The 23,518-nt window shown below is 32.0% G+C and overlaps 1 protein-coding gene across 2 annotated transcripts in view; it reads left to right on the forward strand.

Moving 5' to 3' along the window:
- Positions 1-3,523: 3,523 nt before the first annotated feature.
- The window catches only part of LOC126883099 (medium-chain acyl-CoA ligase ACSF2, mitochondrial-like), a 141,137-nt gene continuing 121,142 nt past the window's right edge, over positions 3,524-23,518 (forward strand). For both annotated transcript variants that reach the window (XR_007697499.1, XM_050648341.1), the window contains exons 1-2: positions 3,524-3,647; positions 18,318-18,419. Coding sequence is in view for 1 of the 2 variants with exons in the window: in XM_050648341.1 (XP_050504298.1) it covers positions 18,346-18,419 (74 nt within the window). In the remaining variant the exon portion in view is untranslated. The remainder of the gene's footprint in view (positions 3,648-18,317; positions 18,420-23,518) is intronic.

A 23,518-nucleotide genomic window follows, 5' to 3' on the forward strand; every position in this document is an offset into this window, starting at 1 on the left:
TGTTTTCATCTCTGCTGTTTCTGTATCAGGTCGTGTTTCTGCCGAGTACGTCATTATTAGTCTGATGACTGTTTTGTAAATTCTGCCTTTCACTTCTTTTCCGATATTTTTATTTCTTTATATTGTGTCATTCTGGCAGCCTGCGGCTCTGTTTGTTTTATTCACCAGATCCTCCACTTCGGCTTCGAGCTTTCCGTAGCTAGATAGTGTGATGCCTAAATAGATATTTAACCTCCGTGACTTGTTCTATTAACTGACCCTCCAGCTGTAATTTACACCTTATAAGATTTGCTGTTATAACCATGCATTTAGTCTTTTTTGGAGAAATTAACATGTTAAATTTTCTGGCGGTTATATTAAATTGGTGTAGCATACGTTGTAAATCATCTTCAACGTTGAGAGATTAGTATTGCGTCGTCTGCATAGCAGATTATTTTAAGTTGTTTTTCTCCTATTTGGTATCATTTTTTGTCTTTCTTTTTTTATTATTTCATCCATGATCAGGTTGAACAATAGAGGACTTCATACTGACGTATGGGGCGAAGTGAGTAAGTGAGTAAGTGAGACGTGAATAGGGAGTAAGTGAGACGTGGACACTGAACCAGCTTGAAACAACAAAATTATTAGTCTTAGAACGGAAGATCTTTGGGCTTTATAGAGACGAGATAACACGATAAAGGAGAGAAAGACATAACCAGGAACTCCAAGCACTATGTGGAGATTACAATACAGGGTGAGGCAAATAAAGGGCCTATTAGAATTATCTCGAGAACTAAAGGCAACAGAATCATGAAAATTGGAACAAAGGGGTTTTGAATGATGATCTATTAAATGAAAATATTTTCATCTCTTTGTAACTTCCGGTTATACCGGAAGTTGCTTATAACTTCGTTTTTTAAATGGGACACCCTGTATATTTTTACATTTTTGGATTCTCTTCGATGTCTTCTTTCTTAAAATATGAGGTTTTGTAATATTATGCAGGGTATTTTAAAAGATAATTACGTTTTTTTATTAATTTCGTAGCAAAATTAACACCCTTTAGAATTGTAGTAGTTTGACATCTAAAACTCTACTTACGTTCAAATGATTTTTAATATACTCTACTATTGTTAAGAATCATTAGTATAGCTAAATTTTTAATTTTAGTATACAGGGTTGGTCGAAACTCGGAATGAGTATTTTCTGACTTTTCTTAAATGGAACACCTTGTATTTTAGTATTGTAATGAAATGATATTTTATGGTCCTTTTTTATTTCTTAAGCATTCCCTATACCTAACTGCTTTAATTTGTGCTTAATTGTTAATCGCACCAACAATCTTACCTATGTAGGTATTTTGATAGCTAAACCATTATTGCCAATTTTAAGGACCAGTCTGGATTAATATGTATTTATTTCTGAAAAATTATTTGAAATTGAGTATTTTCACGGCCAACTTAATAAAATTTTACGTATTTTTTTGGAATTAATGTTTAGCTTGAATCACCAATAACTCACAAATTAAAGCAGTTAGATATAGGGAATGCTTAAGATATAGAAAAGTACTATAAAATATCATTTCACTACAATACAAAAATACAGGATTTTAAGAAAACTCAGAAAATACTCATTCCGTGTTTCGACAAACCCTGTATACTAAAATTAAAAATTAAGCTGTACTAATGATTCTTGACAATAGTAGAGTATATTAAAAATCATTTGACCGTAAGTAGAGTTTTAGATGTTAAACTAATTCAATTCTACAGGGTGTGAATGTTGCTACAAAATTAATAAAAAAACGTAATTATCTTTTAAAATACCCTGTATAATATTACAAAACCTCATATTTTAAGAAAGAAGACATCGAAGAGAATCCAAAAATGTAAAAATATACAGGGTGTCCCATTTAAAAAAACGAAGTTATAAGCAACTTCCGGTATAACCGGAAGTTGCAAAGAGATGAAAATAATTTCATTTAATAGATCATCCTTCAGAACCCCTTTATTCTAATTTTCATGATTCTGTTGCCTTTAGTTCTCGAGATATTTCTAATAGGCCAGTTATCTGCCTCACCCTATATAGTACGATACATCGAGGCAGAGGCAAAATGTATAAGATGAGCATAAAATATAATGATATCGAATGATAAGAGAATACTAAATAAAATCTTCTAGGAAAGGCCCAATGGCAGAACGCCAGTTGGTCGCCCAAGAAAAAAATGGAAGGATACAGTAACGAGTACTCTACGTAAGATGGTGGTACAACAATGGGAGATTATTGCACAACACTGGCAAGAGTGGAGGATAGCAATAAATAGTAAGACGAGGAGCTTGTCCTTCTTCTTGTAGTGCCTGTCCATTTCGGATGTTGGCGATCATCATGGCAATCTGTACTTTGCACACTGCGGCTCTGAAAATATTTGTGGTTGTTGTGTTGAACCACATACGTAGATTTTTAAGCCAGGAAATCCTTCGCCTTCCTGGTCCCCGTTTTCCATCTACTTGCCCGTGCAAGATCAGTTGCAGCAGTCCATATCTTCAGCTGTTGATTTTGGCTATTTTTATTGTGGTTAACAGCTCTTTTTCTTTTTGCGTTCTCAGCAAAACACCCGGATTATTAACGTGGTCGGTATAAGATATCTTTAGGGTTCAACTGTAAAGCCACATTTGGAAAGCCTCGATTTTCTTGCAGATGACGTCTGCAAGAGCCCACGACTCAGATTGTACAACATTATAAGAAAAATATAACATCGTAGTAATCTGATCTTTATGAGTATTTACAAATTTGATTCCCTGATTTCTAGGGAATGGTCCAAATTTTCATTGATGTTCGTACGAAAATAGGTGTATATTTTTACTCTTTCTATTTGTTAACCGTTCAAACTGATTCGACCAAATTGCTGTTCCTTGTTAGAGATCATCCTACATTTTGTTTCCTTAGCGTTTAGTGAAAGTCCGTATCTCTGACTTACTTCTGTGATTCCATTCGTTAACTTCTGGAGGACTTCAGAACTGTCAGCGAATACCACCCTGTCGTCTGCGTATCTTATATTATTGATACATTCTCCGTTGATTTGAATTACGGCTTCAACATTATCCACTGCTTATTGAAAAATTTCCTCAGAATATATACGTTAAGGAGCACTGGTGATAGTATACATCCCTGAAGGAACCCACGTTTGATTTTGGTATCGTCGGATTCTCCTGCCTCTGTCCGGATATACGATGTTTGATGCCAGTACAGATTGCTAATATGTAATTCTTAAATCACAGGTGTTTATTCCAATATAGGTTAATATCTCCATCAACTTATCGTGCTTTATTGTATCGAAAGCTTTATGGTAATCAATGAAGAGAAGACGAGGATCGAGTAATGACATTTAAGTAAGAACATTTTATTTACGAAACAAAAATTAGAATGTTTCGTAGTCTATTTTTCGGCAGTTACAGTGTTGATTATAAAAGTTGTAATTATTGTTAATTGCAGTAGTACCTATCATTATATAAACAAATTTTTGTTGTAAGATAATTTGGTTATAACTGATACGGTACTGTAAATAGAAATAGAGATACGTTTATTATGGTCGCAGTAAAACTGATCTGAACTTGACAACATGTTTAAAATCTACTACACTAGGAGTTTTGCAAGAGGCTTCAACAAAATAAGTAAGTTGAACTATACGTCTATTTTCACATTTGATAATATTTTTCCATTTCGTTTATATCTTAAATGTCAATCACTATCACGAGTGTTAATGAAAGAATGTTAATAATCTCCATAATTACGGTGTTAGGTGCAAAATTTTGGCCCAATGGTATTTCAATGTGTTCATTATTTTCGAATACTACCACTACTTTCGAAAACTAATGAGTATTTAAAAAAAAATTAAACGCAGAATGAAAGATTACATTATTACCGAGGGCCGAAAGTCCTTGAAAACTTATAAAATGTTTATTTTAATAAGTTACAAGGGTAAAAAAAGGAGAAGCTTCAGTGTGATTTTTAATTTCAAATATTTCATTAAAGAAAACTTTTTGTTTCTTCTAAGGGACTTTCGGTCCTCAGTAATAATGTACTCTTTCATTCTGTGTTTAAATTTTTCAAAGATATTTATTAGTTTCCTCAGCATTTGAAAAAATGAATGCATTTAAATATCATTGGACCAAGATTTTGCGCCTACCCCCTTAAGTGGAAAGGCGCAAAATGTCGCCTGTCACAATTTTGAATGTGTTTTACATGTATTAATTTTTTTCGAATCCTGAGAAATCTGATAAATATTTTTAAAAAATTTAAAAGCAGAATGAAAGATTACGTTATTACCGAGGACCGAAAGTACCTTAGAGTAAATAAAAGTATTATTTTGTATAAACTGTTTGCAAAGAAAAATCACACTAAATTTTCTTTTTTATTTTCACCCCTGTAACTTATTAAAATAAACATTATAGAAGTTTTCAGCGACATTCTGCCCTCAGTAATTATGTAATCTTTCATTGTGCGTTTAAATTTTTCAAAAATATTTATTAGTCTTCTCAGGATTCAAAAAAAATGAATAGATTTAAAACACATTGAACATTTTGACAGGCGACATTTTGCGCCTTTCCCCTTAATACGGAAAATAAAACTTAATATATACACTCAGATGCAAAAAACGCAACGGAGAAAATTTTGGTCAAATTCAAAGTATTTCAGTTTCTTTTATTTTTAGCCCTATTTTGATGATTTTTTAGCACACTGTGTAAAAATTTATAAATTTTAATTTGATATAGTAAGTTTTTTAATAAAATTTTGTATTTGACTTATAAGGGGTTAATCGAAAGGAGGTTTTTTTATTCTAACTTTTAAACATCCTGTGGAATAATTCCGTTTGCAAATTTTCGTAAAACCTTATTTTTCGGTTGCAACCACGTCTCCTAAGTATTGTGTTTTTTGTTTCATGTCAAAATATGTCTTGTTTCATTTTTTAGAGCCAAATGAATTTGCCACCCAAATTTTAGGACTTTTTTAATTATGATTATTTTGGAGTATTTTGTAATACGGCGAGGTGGCTTTGGTGACTGTTATCATTATATCATATTGACAATTACATTTTGTTTACCTATGATTGATCATAGTTCTTAGTGTCGAACATTGTGCGAAAGCCGTTGCTCTGGTTGAAGATGTGCAAAATTATGAATATGTGGCTAGAGTATTACACACTCATCGCTCTACCATCCAAAGGGTAGTGGAACGTTTTATACGAACTGGAACAAACAAGCGTAAAGTGGGAATTGACAGGAAGCGCAAAACTACCGCTTTAGATGATCGTTTTATACGAGTCAACGCTTTGCGGGATCGTCATTTAATAGCGGTGCAAACAAGAAATCATCTTCAACAGGTCCGAGGCAATAATGTAAGTGTATTTACAGTTTGTCGAAGATTACATTAGATTACAAAGTTGCAGACCAGCAACTGGGTCCAAGTTATTTCCACGGCACAGAGTGGCTAGACTACAATTTTCCTGGGAACATTTACATTGGAATTTATGACAATGGAGTAATGTTCTGTTTACGGATGGGTCGAGATACTATCTTCACTCATCAGATGGGAGAGAACGAGTATGGCGTCGAACTGGAGAGATTTGCAGAGTGCGCTTTTAGTCCTCGCGTTAGCCTTGGAGGGGGTTCGGTGATGGTATGAGCAGGAATATCCCGAGAGGCGCACACTGGATTGGTATTTATTGATGGTTCATTGACTGCACACCGGTATATTGAGGAAATTTTAGCGAATCACGTAGTACTCTTTTTTCAATATATCGGCGATGATTTTCTATTAATGCAAGATAATGCGCGACCCCACTCTGCATTGTATGTCACGCAATATTTAGAGGAAGTTAGTATTAATAAAATGAACTGGCCAGCGTGTTCGCCAGATCTGAACCCAATAGAGCACGTTTGGAATATGCCTGGTAGGAATATTAGAGGTCGCGAAGTCGCTCCAGCCTTAATTAACGAACTTCGCTTGGCTCTAGAAGAGGAGTGGCAAAACATCCAGCAAGATGATATTCTAAACATCATAGACATCATGAGCAGACGTGTACAGGCAGTTATAGAGGCTAGTGGAGGCAATACCAAGTATAAAGTTATTTTTTAGCAGTTTTTCTTTGTTATTTGCGTACTTAGGTTAAGTTACATTTAAGTTGTTTTTTTTTATGTTTTGTTATTGTTAACATTGTTCATTAAAACCAAGATCATGTCGTTGCTTTTAATCATTATTTAAAGACAGTGCTTCTGGGATGCCGATATGACATTCCTTCGATATCAGTCACCAAATCCCTCATCTTGGCATTACAAATTAATACAAAAGATAATGGTAATAATAGGAAAAGTCGTAAATTGTGGGTGGCAAAATCATTTCGCTCCTAAAAATGAACCAATCATTATTTTCACCATGAAACAAAAAACATAATACTTAGAAGACATGGTTGCAACCGAAAAACAATGCTTTACGAAAATTCGCTTTAAGAATTATTCCACAGGATGTTTAAAATTTAGGAGAAAAACCACCTTTCGATTAACCCCGTATAATAAGTCAAATACAAAATTTTATTAAAAAACGTACTATACCAAATTAAAATTCATAATTTTTTACACAGTGTGCTAAAAAAATCATCAAAATATGGCTAAAAATAAAATCACTGAAATACTTTGAATTTGACCAAAATTTTCTCCGTTGCGTTTTTTAGCATCTGAGTATATGTCTAATTCTACAGAGAATATCCACTATTTTTATGCAAAAAACATTGACTTTGAAACTTGAAGGCACACTCTTGGGACCAAAAGCTGAAGAAAAAAATAGTGCCGCCACACGGAATATTTATCTTCTTTGTAATCATTTATTTTTTGAAAAATTTCAAAAATTGAATGAGCGAAATAATAATGAATTTCGGGGAAAAATGTCGCAACTTAGAATTTGTTATTGTATTTTATTGTATTTTAGTATTGTAATGAAATGATATTTTATGGTACTTTTTTATTTCTTAAGCATTCCCTACACCTAACGGCTTTAATTTGTGCCTTATTGTTAATCACACCAACAATCATAATTACGTAGGTATTTTGATAGCTAAACCATTATTGGTAATTTTAAGAATCAGTCTGGATTAATATGTATTTATTTCTGAAAAATTATTTGTGATTGAATTTTTCACGGCCAACCTAATAAAATTTTACGTATTTTTTGTTGCAATTAATGTTTAGCTTGAATCACCAATAACTCACAAATTAAAGCAATTAGGTATAGGAAATACTTATAAAATAAAAAAGTACCATGAAATATCATTTCGTTACAATACTAAAATACAGGGTGTTCCATTTAAGAAAACTCAGAAAATATTCATTCCGAGTTTCGACCAACCCTGTATACTAAAATTTCAAAATTAACTATACTAATGATTCTTAACAATAGTAGACTATATTAAAAATCACTTGAACGTAAGCAGAGTTTTTAATGTCAAACTGTTACAATTCTACAGGGTGTGCATGTTGCTACGAAATTAATAAAAAAAACGTAAATATCTTTTAAAATACCCTATATAATATTACAAAACCTCACATTTTAAGAAAGAAGATATTGAGGAGAATTCAAAAATGTAAAAATATATAGGGTGTCCCATTTAAAAAAACGAATTTATAAGCAACTTCCAGTATAACCGGAAGTTGCAAAGAGATGAAAATATTTTCATTTAATAGATCATTCTTCAAAACCCCTACATTCCAATTTTCATGATTCTGTTGCCTTTAGTTCTCGAGATATTTCTAATAGGCCAGTTATCTGCCTCACCCTATATACACGAAATTTTCGATTTTTTAAACCTAACTGAATTGAAAAGTGAGCCAAATCCCATCTTAAAGTTTAGGAAAAGACTAGTCCATCCATATATTACTTCTCCATTTTGGTCCAAGGCTGTGGATTTTACGGCCCTTCCCATTTATGGTCTGTTTTTCGTTCTCGTCCCCAAAACTCCCAAAAATTTCAAAAACTTAAGTTCGACCTTTGAGGCTTCTGATAGCACAGATTATTAACTTTCCAACGCATATTTAATTTTGAAAATCAGTTATACCGTTCAAAAGTTACGGAGCTCAGAATTAGAACTCAATTTTTATTTAAAAAGGGGAAAATTTTTGTGGATATGTATGTATGTATGTATGTATGTATGTATCTGGAAAAGTTACACCCATCTGAATTTTTTTTTCTGTGTTTCAAGAGGGTGTGAGGGCCGATTCAGAACCGGTGTAATTTTTGACTTCTGACTACTCGTAAGCCAGCTATAGGGCTAGGTAGATACAAAATGGTAAATTTTTTGGGCGTATATATCTTAGATTCAAGGAGAGACAGGAAAATCGCAAATATACCACATCAATAGGGTTGAGTTAAGCTTTCAAATGGTGCCTAAGCGATCAAGCTCAGACATATACACGGCTCAGTATAGCCGAAAAATTGAAAAACTAAACTTTGAAAATTTTGGTTTTTCGACAATTACTCAAAATTTCAATCTACGAATGGCGCCAATAACTGAGCGTTTGTAGAAGGACTCTAGGCGAATCTAACGTTGTTTACCTCATATCCGGGAAAATTAGAAATTTTAAGTTATACGCTTCATAAATATGATCAAATCTATTTCCTATGGGGAAAAACGGTTATTCAAGCTCAATGATTTCTGTAACAGCTTTAGTTTTTATTATACTTGACCTCAGATGCATCAGATACTACTTGTCAATACGTTTCAAACTCATGTTTAGTGATCAAAATCGGTTAAGCCGTTTAGAAGTTATTAAGCTACAAAAGTATAATCCAATTAACAATTATTCCCGAAATGGTTTATGTAGTTGTAGTGGTTACGACGCTAAATTTGATCTGCAACAGGCAATCCGAGTTCATTTACCGGCCATCCCAATATTTTTATTCAATCTATTTCGACTAGAAAACAAAATCTAGTGTACATTCGATGGACACTAGATCATTTGGGAGATAATGCGACAAAGGTGACCATTTATAAAGCTTAACGTGTAATCGAGAAAAATTGCATTCAACTTCATACATTTAATTTGTATATAACTTGAAAATCTCCTGATACCAGAATAAAAATACCGCTAAACGCCGTAAAAATGAGTGGCGCATACAATATTCCAGCTACAAAAGATCTGATATGAAAATTACGTGGCGCGAAAATGTATTTTCATTTTGATGCAAAACAAAATTCTAGGTTTGTTTTAAAAGATTTTCCATAATATTTGCTAAATTTGAAGTAATCGCGCCACAAAAGAGTTTCAAAATTCAAACTGTATAAAATTTACTCTTTTGTTGCGCGTTTACTTCAAATTTAGCAAATATTATGGAAAACTCTTTTAAAATAAAACTAGAATTTTGTTTTGCATCAAAATGAAAATACATTTTCGCGCCACGTAATTTTCATATCAGATCTTTTGTAGCTGGAATATTGTAGGCGCCACTCATTTTTACGGCGTTTAGCGGTTTTTATTCTTGTACTGTTTTGCGCGCTCTATTTGCGTTTCATTAATGTACAGATGAGCACCGTTTATATTCGCCTTGCTGATAATCATTTGTTTGGTTTTTTGGGTATTAATGTTTAGTCCTTACTGTTGACTGTACTCGTTGATTCTGTCCATTAAACTCTGAAGTCCCTCTAAACTATCTGCTATCACTGTGGTGTCGTCGGCACAAGGGCGGATCCAGGGAGGGGGCCATGGGGGCCATGGCCCCCTCCGAGAATTTAAAAAAATATAAATTTCAATATTTGCAGTTCAAATGTTTTTAGTTTCAAACACATGTATATGTACAAAACAGGGGATAAGTACATATTATGTCTTCTGGACTAACATTTAACACAAGCAGTAACGGAAACTTCAAGAGTGACATAGGATGTTTTGTCAATCAAAATGTTAAAACGACCTTGACAGCCATCAAAATCATATCAATTTCCATATTCTGTACACGCAAAGGATAAAAAAGAAATGAAGCGTTACTTGAATCACCAGCACTTGGAACAAAGGAGTTGGTTGGTACTTTCGCACAATAAAAAGGGTTTGTCCTGCAAGTACTGCGTTTTATTTTTCTAATGAAAAATATGGTCAGAATAAAGGGATAACAGACCAAAACCTTGTCACGTAACCTTTAGCATCTTTCGCCAAAATTATGGGCAAAGACGGAGCCATACACACCCATGAAAAAACATCATATCACAAGGAGTGCGTTCAGGTTGGGCTGGATTTTCTACAAAGTTATCACAACCCGCAAAAGTCAGTCAGTAACCAGATAGACTCTCAGAGGTCTAAACAAATACAAGAAAATAGAGAAAGAACGACAAATAGTAGAGTCTATAGTGTTCTTTAGGTCGACAAAATATTCCTCTAAGAGGCCATCGTGATGATGGCCTTCTGCTTCTGGACGAAGATGATGGAACTAGTAATGAGGGGAATTGTTCAGGTTTAAAGTCGCATAAAAAAGATAAGAATTAAACAACACCTATCCACAGTATCTTCCCGAGCAACATAAATTAGTAGCACCAGTCAAAATTAATTATTATTGATAACATGTTGTGATGAAGAAATAATTGAACAAATAATGAATCAGGTTCAAAGTGCAAATTATTACTCTGTCATATTTAAAGAAACGACCGACATATTCCACGTAGAACAGCTTTCTTTATATTTGAGATACATACACAATAACAACATTCGTGAAGACTTTGTCAAGTTGATTGACGCTTATGAGAATATAAAAATAATTAGTAAAAATCCATAAAGAGGGGAAGAACCAGGCCTGACAGGAGAAGCATTAGGAAAAACAAGTATTAAACTTGTTGAAAGAACTGCACTTGGATCCGAAGAAATGTGTAGGAATCGGTACTGACTTTATTAATACTTTATTAACGATAAATTTTTAATGTCTTTATGGCACTCAAAAGTGCGTTAAAAGTGCCTTAAAACTCATGATTGTAACCCTAATTTTTAAAAATTGCCTTCAGACCCCCCGGTACCCCTCCCCAAAAAAGTTCATGGCCCCTCCCGAAAATCGGTCCTGGATCCGCCCTTGCGTCGGCATATCTAATATTGTTTACTGTTTCTCCATTTAGAAGGATACCTTCATCTACTCCGTATAGAGCCTCGTTAAAAATTCTCTCTGAGTACATATTAAATATCAACGGCGATAGGATACATCCCTGCCTAACTCCACGTGTTATTTTTTATGTGATCAGTTTCTTCTCGAATAATTTTCATATATACGGTGTGATTCCAGTGGAGTTCTGAAATTATTCTTAGGTCTTTGTCATCCAAGTCTGTTTCTTTTAAAATGTTAATCATCTTTTGGTGTTGAACTCTGTCAAATGCCTTTTCATAGTCGATCAAGCACGTGTATACGTCGCAGTTAACGTCCCTGCATCTTTGAATCAGAACCTGTTCTTCGAAAAGTGCCTCTCTGGTACCCACTGCATTAATGAACCCGAACTGTCTGTCCGATATTTGATCCTCGCGCTTCTAATAAGTAGTTAAGTAGATAGCTTTGATCGCGCTGGACAACCCGAGGGTACCCAGAGGGAAAACGCCTGCGCATTACAAAATCAAGCGTTTGCGGAGGTCGAATCTTTCTCTCTGAACATCCTCCGGATTTTTAATTCGGTATTCACGCAGTACAGAAAAAAGATCCTGAAAGTGTCCGGAATACCTTCTCGACGTTCGAGGATTTTGTTTAGGAGTTTTAAGTTCGCACAGGCGCAAAAAACATTTGGGAAGAATTTCTTGACATTCTGTTCTTACTCCTTCCAATTCTTAACCTAAAATATTGTTTTATTAAACAACTTATAGATTGATGCAGATTCTGGTTTTTAAAGTTTTGAAATTATGAAAAGTGTTATATCATTTAAATATTCTTCAAAAAGATTTTAATATTTTTTATATTAAAGCTTTTTTAGCTATTTTTGTCGATGTTTTCCATTTAGTATGTTTATAAATAAGTAGGTACCTTTTCTAGTATTATTTTCATTCGATATTCGATAATTATCTATAACGGTAGTATGTATTACAATAAATTGTACATACTCTGTTTTTACTTAATTTCTTCTATCTAGATGAGCTTATAAGTACCTACATATTCGTGTGGTTTATTTTTCAGTTTAATTTATGAGTTAAATTAGTCTCTTATTGAATACAATGAAACATAAACAACACATCAAACTTATTCTGAAACTATTTCTTGTGTCTTGTTATATTTCATTATTTTTGTGGTGTAATAAACCACAACACAATGCCACAACCTATCAAATTCAATACATACATATTAAAATTGGAAATGATTGCTTTACTAAATTATTCCTTCCTTCAGATAATGTTCAACCCCCAGGAAGTTAAAGGTAATTTTTATATCTAAATATCACCAATCTTTTACTCTCTACAAAAATGTAAGCCGGATTTCGGCGTGGAAATACTACATTATATCGTCGAAATAATAAAGAAAGACGCTAATCAAATTTCGAACTTCTAAGAACGGCATTGAATTATTGAAAAGAAAGTTAATCAGTTAATCCTTTGCCTTTGCTTTTATTCTCTTTCTCTTTGTTGACATACAAATTTGTTGCATTTGTTATAAATGAAAATGTTGTTGGTATCCATAATTTGAGAAAAATCTTTTTCCATTAGAAGGATGTAATTGCACATATCAGACCATAATTTTTTATACCAAACAATATTATTTCATATACTGTCGGTTCGCTAAACTCAGACACAACTGGTTAGTGATTTTAGTCAATAATTTTGCCCAAAAAAAAATGATTACTTATTAGTTAATAATTACTAAATAATTAGTAATTTTGCCAATTTTGGCAAAATTCGCAAAAAATAAAAAAATTACCTACTAAAATCACTAGCCAGTTTTGTCGAGTTTAGCGAACCGACTATATTTTAATTTCATAGCAAATGGAACAGGTCATTTATCATAAAAGGGAGGCCGTATACTCGTATAAACCTTTTTAAAGCTGTTAATAAATTATTGCTTTTAAAATATACTCAAATTGTATTTTTGAACATCTTATTTATTTTATATAATAATTTAATTCACTATCAAATATCATTGATGTTTTATTAATATTTAATTTAAAATTTAGTTTGACATTCACGAAGTGTCAAACTCAAATGTAAATAACCTATGCTTTGCTTAACAAATTGAGATTAAAAAACTAGCCTACTTAATAGCAACGATTTCAGCTGGACGTGTAGTGTGTCGGCAGAAAATAAAACGATTGTGACGTCATATTTTAGATTTTGAGGTCGATTATCTCGAAGACGGTTAGAAATATCGAAATGCCGTTTTCAGATTTGGATGCAGAAGAAAAAACTACATAAGAATCCAGTATCCAGAATCCAGAAGTATTGCAGGAGCCGCAACGCAATAACACACACACTTTTGCGAATTTATAAACGAAATGTTTTCGTTGAAAAATTACAAATTGCGTAATCTACCTTAAGAAATTTAATAAGTTAAGCTGCTGCGATAATGCGATTTTTAAAACTTTGCAATATATTTTGCCACATCCCGACTGCTCAATTCTTGTTATCTCTGTGAGAATCCTATCTTTTAATTTATGAATATTGGTAGTTTCTTTATAAACGATGTTTTTTAATTGACTTCGAAGGAAATAATCTAAAGGATTCATTTCGGGTGATTGCGAGGGGAGCCATTCGATAAAACCACACCATTCAATTATTCAGTCTTCTGGAAAACACATTATTTAGATATTGTTACCACACTCATATATTGCGGTGAGGGGCCATCTTGTTGCAGCCAAGTAATGTCGTTTGGAACATTGCTTTTTAATTGAAAATACTTACTTAGATTTGGAAATAACCGAGCCATCTCAAATATAATCCATCCATCCATCCAATGGCACTACAGCCCAAATCGAGCATTGGCCTCCTTCAACAAGCTTCTCCAATCATTTCGATTTACCGCTGTTCTTTTCCATGAACGTGTTCCCAGGAAGTTCCTGGCATCCTCATCGACTTCGTCTTCTCATCTCTTTTTAGGTCTTCCAACAGGGCTTTTTCCCTGCATTCTTGCATTTAGCAATTTTCTGGGGATTCTATTCTCATGCATGCGGACCACGTGCCCTGCCCACCGTCTCAAATATAATACTATTTTCCAATAAATTTAAATATGCTGGACTCATTCAAGTTTCCTTCAATGAAAACGGACCAATTATTTTGTCGCGTATGACCAATTATTCCAGCCTATACATTAAGTTTTTCTGGATGCTGTGTGTTAAGTTGCTTCACATTATATCGCACAACCATCTTGTTCAGCTAGATCTGTTACGTGAAGAAAATACCCACTTATGGGAAATACAATTTTTTTCTCTTTATCTTAATTCTATAATATAAGAAGATATTTCTAAGGCAATAACAAAAAGAGTTCATTTCAAAACAATCATGGGAGATTTTACCGCCAATGTAGGGAAGCATAACACCCGCAACATACCAAATTGAGGAATATAATCTAGGAATTATGAGAGAAAGAAGAACATCGATACTTACCTATAGTGCAGTCACGGAAGGTGGATATGAGCTATTACCTCCTATTTCGTTGAACCTTCATCGATTTACATGAAAATTGGTGAGTGGTTAGAGGATATCTCAAGGAACAAAGGTGACATGATGCCAACTTGCGCTTTTACCCTGGGGGTGGATGCCACTCCTCCTCGGGGGTGAAAATTATTTTATTAAAAATAACCCCACAATTCGATAGAGGGACAAATTATAAGCAAAATTTGTTATATAAAATTATTAAAATAAATCAAAACTTTTTTAGTTATTAAAGATCAAAGATTTTAATTTTTGGCGAGAAAAATGCATGTTTTTAACCGATTTTTCATAAATAACTCAAAAACTGTAAGTTTTTACAAAAAAGTTATTATTATCAAAATTGAGGCTAATAAAAAATCAAATAAACTCCTTACTAGAAAAACCTTTCTATGTTAATTAAAAGTAAGTTATAGGTAATTGAATGTATATTTCTTTCGTCGAGTACCCAAATCTAAATATTCAGGCTTAAATACCGGCAATATGATGCATTTTATAACATAAACTTATTAAACATTTGCTAAAGTTCATCGAAATATCTATCAAATAAGCCCTCAAACAAGTTGATAGAATTAAAATTTATGCACAAAAAATGTTTCAAAATGTATCTTTTAAAAATTTCTCCAAAAAATGTTATCGTTTTTTTGTAAATAACTCCGTTAATGTTTAAGATATGAGGTTCACCTAAAAACTAGTTAAAAGCTTATTCCAAGAGCTATTAAAAAATGTCGAAATTAGTCTTTTAAACCTCCCACTTCTTTAACAATAAAAGGTTAAATGGCCCCGGTTACATGGTTCTCGCAGCATAATTGAAATATTAAACGTTTCTATCTCGGTTATTTTTTACTCTACGGAAATAGTCAAATAGGTAAAGTATTTGGAACAGAAAAAACTAAAATTTAATTATATATCATTTTTTACGTATATTGAGTATTTTTGAAGTTATTATCAAAAGAAAATGAAAAGTACGATAATTTTAAAAATTTTGATTTTTTAAATTGTATCTTTTTTTTTTCAAAAATATGCATTCCACATCGGTGAAAATTGTTGAAATCATTAACTATGTTAACCTAAAGAAATTCTTGTGAGGATTACTACAAATTTTAATTTTTGTGGAAGTGGCGTATGTTTTATTTTTCACTTTTTCCTAAAAAAATCGAAAAGGTTCTCTTATTTTCATCATAACTTGCTTATTTTTGATGCTATTAACTTCTACTGGAGCTCCTTTGATAGGCACTCCGAAGTACTTTGACAAGTGCTCAACAAGTATATTCTGTAAAATGCTCGTTTTCCCGTTATGTAAGCTTGAATATTTAAACTTGAGTACTCGTCGAAAAAAATATACATTCAATTACCCATAACCCACTTTGAAATAACATTAGTTTAGTTCATTAAGTGGGGAGTGTATTAAATTTTTTATTATCTTTAATTTTGTTAATACATAATAGTCTATTTACAAAAGCTTTTAGTTTTTGAGTAATACGTGAAAAACAGCTTTAAAACATGCATTTTTTTAAGAAAAAATAAATTTTTTGATATTTAATAACTCGAAAAGTATTGATTTACGTTAATAACTTTATATAACAAATTTTGCTTAGAAGTTGCCGCTCTAACGATTTCTGGTATTTTTTTTATTAAAAAAAATGTCACCCCCGAGAAGGGGTGGCATCCACCCCCAGGGTAAAAGCGCAAGTTGGCATCATGTCACCTTTGTTCCTTGAAGTATCTTCTAACTACTCACCAATTTCCATGAAAATCGATGAAGGTTCAACGAAATCGGAGGTGAAAACCTTCATTGACTCCACTACTCTACAAAGAAGCATAACTTATTTTCTATGAATACATTCATGGTAAACCAGTTACTAAAATGTAGACATGGATAAGCGCAGACGGGAAAACCAAAAATGAAATTGATTGCATATTAGGCAACTAGACCTGGATCCCGCGTACCAAAAAAAAGTTGATTAATAGCAAGCTGAAAATTTGCTAATAGCTTAACGGTGTCTAGTCGGACAAACTTTGATGTTCGGGAACACTGGAACAGAGTTTTAATTATGGAAAAAGTTACAGGTTTTGAACGTCAGACTGTGAAAAGGTTCCATGTATTTTGTGGAACAAAATTTGCAATTGATTTGTTACCCTTTCATTAAACTTTCATGCACAAATCAGACTGCTATTTACTTTCAACATAATTCCTGTCATTTGACATGTTCTACGTGTCGGACTTATTAAAATGCACAACATATCTGCAGAGCCCATTTTTCTTCAAATCCGGCCCGAGGCACTACACAATTTTCGGGCGCCTAAATATAATTTAATAATAATAATAACTTTTTTAAATGTATTAATTATTTAATAGAAATATAGTTGCACAAAAAAATAAAATTTTTATTAACAATAAATAAAATTTATATTTAAACAATTAAATATTGTTTAAGGGGATAGGCGCAAACTTTCGGCTTCGATGCTATTTAAATGCATTCGTTTTTTTTTTCGAAGCCTGAGAAGACTAATAAGTATTTTTAAAAAAATTAAACACAGAATGAAAGATTTCGTTACTACCGAGGGCCGAAAATCCCTGAAATCTTCGATAATGTTTACTTTGATAAGTTACAGGGGTGATAAAAAGAAAAAATTGAGTGTGATTTTTAATTTTAAATACATATCTTATCCAAAAGGAACTTTTTATTTATTCTAAGGGACATTCGGCCCTCGGTAATAATGTAATCTTTCATTCTGCATCTAAATTTTTTTTAAATATTTATTAGTTTTTTGAGTATTCGAAAAAATGAATGCATTTAAAGAACATTGAAGCCGAAAGTTTGCGCCTATCCACTTAATTATAACTCTTATGGTTATCATTTATCATTGCCTGTTCGTAAAATGAAAGAATTTTGAAAATTTGTTTTGTTATTGTAATAAACATGTTTTTTTGGTGATCTTTCCGGGCCCCATTCAAATACGAGACCGAGGCAGGTGCCTCACGGGCCTAGTGGTAAAATAGGCCCTGCATATCTGTCGGACAAACATTTTTTCATATATTATATAAAGTTTGCTATTGAATAACCTTAAAAAGAACTTGCCAATTTTCACAATCATAAACTTGTCAGGATGACACGTTCCACAATTAAATCTTCCCCTGTTCCAGTGTTCCCATACATCAAAATTTGTCCGACTAGACACCGTTAATCTATTGACAAATTTTCAGCTTGCTATTAATAAACTTTTTTTGGTACTCGGGATTCAGGCCTAACCAGACACATGAAGTAACAGATGTATCGGTACTCAATAGATTCAATATAGGAAGTGACCACAGATTAATAACAGGGAAAATAATACCATTGTTTAATACATAATCCGAAAATTTGAAAAAATCGTATGTGCGAAAAAATATGTGTTAAGTGGGGTCATAAAAATTCAATTTTAACTAACGGAAAAATAGACACACAGTAGTTTAAATAAAAAATTATCTAATTATGTTTAAATTATAAGTAATTAATTTCCAATTACTATAGTAATTCACTATTTAGTTAAGTAATATATTAAAAATAAAAGTGTTTATTTATTATATCAATGCATAATATAACCTTGGGGTAATCACTGTTATTGTACTAGTAAGATTTTAAACACATTAAGCTTTGTCCATAAAATTGTATAATTTTCAGTGACAATAAAGCATATTTCTATTCTATTCTAATATATTTTCAGTTTCGAGTCAGCCAAATCCACCATCACAATGAGAAGATCTCTTTGTACAACAGTTAAATTAACAAAAAATGTGCATGTGCGTAAAAAAGGCAACCATCAAGAGTAAGTCAAAAATTTGTTTTGCTACAATTTATACAAAATATATATATTTTTTAAAGTAGTTACATAATATGCACGTTTGCACTTACGCATCTTATAGTCTAATCTAAGAGCTAGTGAACCCTCCGACTAACGGTCTTCCTGTAAGGCTAGAAATTATTGTCTAGTGATAATTCACAGCACACCAAGCCTAAAAACCATGATCTGGCAGGCATCAGCCCTGCACGTGTATCTACCAGGTGAATCGAAAAGTGCATAGTTTAGGGGAAAAATAAACTTTCTCCTGTAAAGTTTAAATTTAACTATGTGTTTGAGTAAGTCATTTAGAAGAAATGTGTACAATGCCAGGCGATTCTGAACAGCATAAGGCGAGCCGCACACCAACGAAACATAAAACGTAAAACATTAAACATGAAACGTAAAACACGTTTCATGAAAATAAAACACGGCTAAACAAATCTTGAAGTCCGCCTACCAATGAAACGAGTGTGATTCATGCTCATAAAACATTTTTATTTTCGGAGAGTCGCATAAATGGCCCGACGTCTATTTGTTTAGCAGTGTTTTATTTCCATGAAACGTGATTTACGTTTCATGTTTCTTTGATGTGGTCTAAGACCTTGCCAGGTGAGGGGAAAGATTAGGCTTTTTCCCAAAATCATTTTTTTTGTATCGAACCAAGTTTTTTTAGATTTTTTGAATCATTCCAAACAGAAAAGGTCTTTAGTGATTTTTTTAGGTTAATAGTTTTTGACATATAAGCGCTTAAAAAGTTTAAAAATTGCTAAATTGACCATTTTTAACCCTGAATCGGACATTTAACTGAAAATTTAAATTTTGCTATGGTAGGTAGATATTCTTTAAACGTCCATTGATGAAATCCCGAAGAGTTCTTTGCAATACAATATCGAAAACCCCCTTGTTTCTTAATTGCTAATTAGGGCGCGACACTGTAGTATAAGTGAGGACGTTTGAGTTTGCATAAATTCATTACCTCGAGAATGGGCAAATTTGAAGAGAAATCGCCGGACAGGTCGATTTTATTTTTAAGTTAGGACTTTTTGGCATATATAAATACTAGTGACGTCATCCATTTGGGCGTGATGACGTAATCGATGATTTTTTAAATGGGAGTGGGGTCGTGTGGTAGCTCATTTGAAAGGTTAGATATTTAATTCTCTCTTTAGTAATATAAACGTTAACCTAATTATTTATACAAATAGTATGCAAACATTTTTTCTTCTTTTTGTGTAAATTATTTTAATAAAACAAATTTTTTGTACATCGTGTATAAATCAATATGTTAATGGTAATATTTCTGAATACAGAATTAAATAAACTTTCAAATGCGCTATCACACGACCCCTACTCCTATTAAAAAAATAATCGATTACGTCATCACGACCAGATGGATGACGTCACTAGTATTATATATATGAAGAAAAGTCCTAATTTAAAAATAAAAATCGACCTGTCCGAGGATTTCTCTTCAAATTTGCCCATTCTCCAGATAATGAATTTATCCAAACTCAAACGTCCTCACTTCTACAGTGTCGCACCTGCTTGATTAGCAATTAAAAAACAAGGGGGTTTTCGATAATGCATTGCAAAAAACTCTTCGGGATTTCATCATTCGATGTTTAAAGAATATCTACCTACCTTGGCAACATTGAAATTTTCAGTTAAATGTCCGATTCAGGGCTAAAAATAGCAGATTTCGCGATTTTTAAATTTTTTAATCGCTTATACAGGGTGATTGATTAGTGGGGTAAAGCCCAATAGATCCGCTATAGTAATAGATAGCAATAAAAGTTATTAACAAAAATTGTAGTTAACTTTGAACTTCATATTACAAAATTAGTTAGAATGTTACAGGTTGTTCTATAACAGAGTGGCAGTCATAACTTATGTTTTTTTAAATGGAACACCCTATATTTTATTTTATATTCGAAATTTTGTTAACTTTTCTATCACAAAAATATAAAGGTTTGTTATATTATACAGGGTATTTACAAAGTTATAACCAATTTTTTATGAAAATCCTAACAAGTTCAACTCCCTGTATAAATAAAAATAAGCACAACAGCAATGGTTTATTCATGCCATATTTTTTATTTATTGTCAAAATTTTCAAGAATTATTGACATTGCTAATTTTCTTTATGTCTAATACAGGGTGAGTCAAAACGCAAGTATATTATTTTCCCCGTAATGTTAAATGGGACACCCTATATTTTATACCATTATTAAAAGTAACATTACCGTACTTTAATTTTTATATAACATTTCTCATGTCCAAATTTATTAGTTTTCGAGATATTTTAATTTTTCAGAGAAAATTATTTTAGGTGTCTAAATTTAGGTATCTAAATTTTAAGTAATTTAGGTAACTGGTAATTTAGGTACTGATTATTAATCCGGTAATCAATGTACCAATGTAGCAAATAAAGAAATAAAAATAATTTATGAGTATTACATTTTACAAAAAAAACGCAACCACCATATGCAACATTTTTGAAACAATTAAAAACTACTTTTTTATGTAAATGTAACAAATAAAGAAAGAAAATTATTAATAAATTTTACAAAAAAAAACACACCAGCACAAAATAAAACATTTTGTGAAGACAGTTAAACACTACTTTTGTATGTAAATGTAACAATGTAACAAATAAAGAACGGAAAATAATTTATCAGTAATACATTTTGCAAAAAAACATGTTTGAAAAAATTAGAAGCTACTTTTAATAAAATATTTTTAATATTTAATTACATAAGGTGTTTAAAATTACCTCCTAACACATTTATGCAAGCCTAAATTTACGAAGCTACTTACTCTACGAAGCATTTTTGTAAATTAACACATTCAAATACATTTTGTATTCTATTTTTCATCGCATTCCTTGTTGTAGGAGGTATTTTATAAACTTCATTATTTTCGTAACTCCAAAAAATCAGTCCAGTTTATTAAATTCTGGTGATTTGGGTGGCCACGCTGTTGGTCCAATGAAAAATGAAAATATCTCGAAAACTAATAAATTTAGACATAGGGAATCTTATCTAAAAATTAAAATACGGTAATGGTACTTTTCAATAGTGATATAAAATACAGGGTGTTCCATTTAAAATTACTGAGAAAATAATGTTCTTGCGTTTTGACTCACCCTGTATTTGATATAAAGAAGATTAAACTATATATCACGTTAAAAATATCACGTTAAAAATATTGCAAGAATAAACCATTGCTGTTTTGCTTATTTTTATTTATACATGGGGTTGAACTTGTTACGATTTTCATATAAAATTGGTTATAACTTTGTAAATACCCTATATAATATAACAAGCCTTTATATTTTTGTGATTGAGAAGTTAACAGAACTTCGAATATAAAAATATAGGGTGTTCCATTTAAAAAAACATACGTTTGGTTTGCCACTGTGTTATCGAACACTCTGTAACATTCTAACTAATTTTGTAATGTGAAGTTCAAAGGTGGCTAAAATTTTTGTTATTAATTTTTATTGCTATCTATTACTATAGCTGATCTATTGAGCGCTAAAAACTCATAGGATGTACAGGGCCGCTTCAGCTCTAAATGTTTATAACGAAATTTGCTTTCTTATTTTCAAACCCAAAAATTAGAGGTTTAAAAATGTTTTACTCATTTATTTACATCAGAATATGAAAATATAACTCTTTAGAAGGAGATTGGATGTTTCACTAACTCTCTACGATTTTTTTCAAAAAGTTATAGCCTTGGACATTTGACCTCTTGGGATAAACAATTTATAATGTAAAGGTTTATCAACATCCAATATTGAGATCAAGACATATTCAATTAATTCTTAAATGTACTAGAAACAAAACCAAAACATACACATTTGTTTACATTTTAGTAGGTGACCTAGATTTGTTAGAAGCACCAGTTTCGTATGTCATGGTCAAGCTGAGTCGGCAATATATTTGTTTATATACTTATACACGAAGGCATCGTGATTTTCTAATTGATTCGTTAATTAAATATCATTCTTAATCCAGATGCACTCGCAGATGGTTCTACTTTAAGCACACCAACTAGTTACTAGCGTAATAGTGATTAAATAAGCATATTATGAGTACTTAGTGTATTCCTACCCCTAGCGAGGTTCATCTCCACAACACTACAACTTATTCTATTATAATAATATCTAAGCAACAAATTCGTTAATCTGGCTTTACAACTTTTTTTATGTTTGGAATTGAAAGATCTTCATTTTAAAGCGTTAAAAAATAAAAAAAATATTTGTACAATAAATAATGCAATTGTAAAAAACGGCCATTTTGGACCTTTCGCAGGCTGTTTTGCAATAACCAATAAACGAAATTAAACTTACCATAGCTCAAATTGTAGGTTTTTAATTTACTACAACTTTCTATTAAGAAGTTTTTCTCTAAAATCAATATCCTAAGCTGCAAAATTAAAAATCTTTAAAAATTGCAAATTTAACAAAAGAAAATCGCAATAAAAATAAAAGCTCACAATATTTTTGGTCACATTTTAGTAGAAGCTATTCCTGGCATCGTCCTTTACAACACCTGATAGGTTTCAAAAATTCCTGAATTATATCCTGAAATCGACCTATTTTTCACCCACAGCCTGGGGTATAAGTATTTCGGAAAAATTTAAACGCAGAATGAAAGAAAACTTTATTACCGAGGGCCGAAAGTCCCTAACTAATAAGTTACAGGGGTGAAAAAAAAAGAGAAAATTTAGTATGACTTTAATTTTAAATATCTCATTCAAAAGAAACTTTTCGGTTATTCTAAGGGACTTTCGGCCCTCGGTAATAATGCAGTCTTTCCTTATGCGTTTAAATTTTCCAAAAATACTTATTAGCTTTCTCAGGATTCGAATAAAATGCATATATTTAAAACACATTGAACATTTTGACAGGCGACATTTTGTGCCTATTCCCTTAAACAATCATTGGAATCCAATTTCATGTAAGTAATGGCTTAAATTTGATTTGTATACTGTACAGAAGGGAAAACCACCAGTTGTTTGCTGTTCGTTTAATAATTGGAATTTCTTTATTATAATAATAATTGTCTTGGGACATAGGG

Source organism: Diabrotica virgifera, chromosome 4 (assembly GCF_917563875.1).
Source record: "Diabrotica virgifera virgifera chromosome 4, PGI_DIABVI_V3a".
Taxonomy (NCBI): Eukaryota; Metazoa; Arthropoda; class Insecta; order Coleoptera; family Chrysomelidae; genus Diabrotica; species Diabrotica virgifera.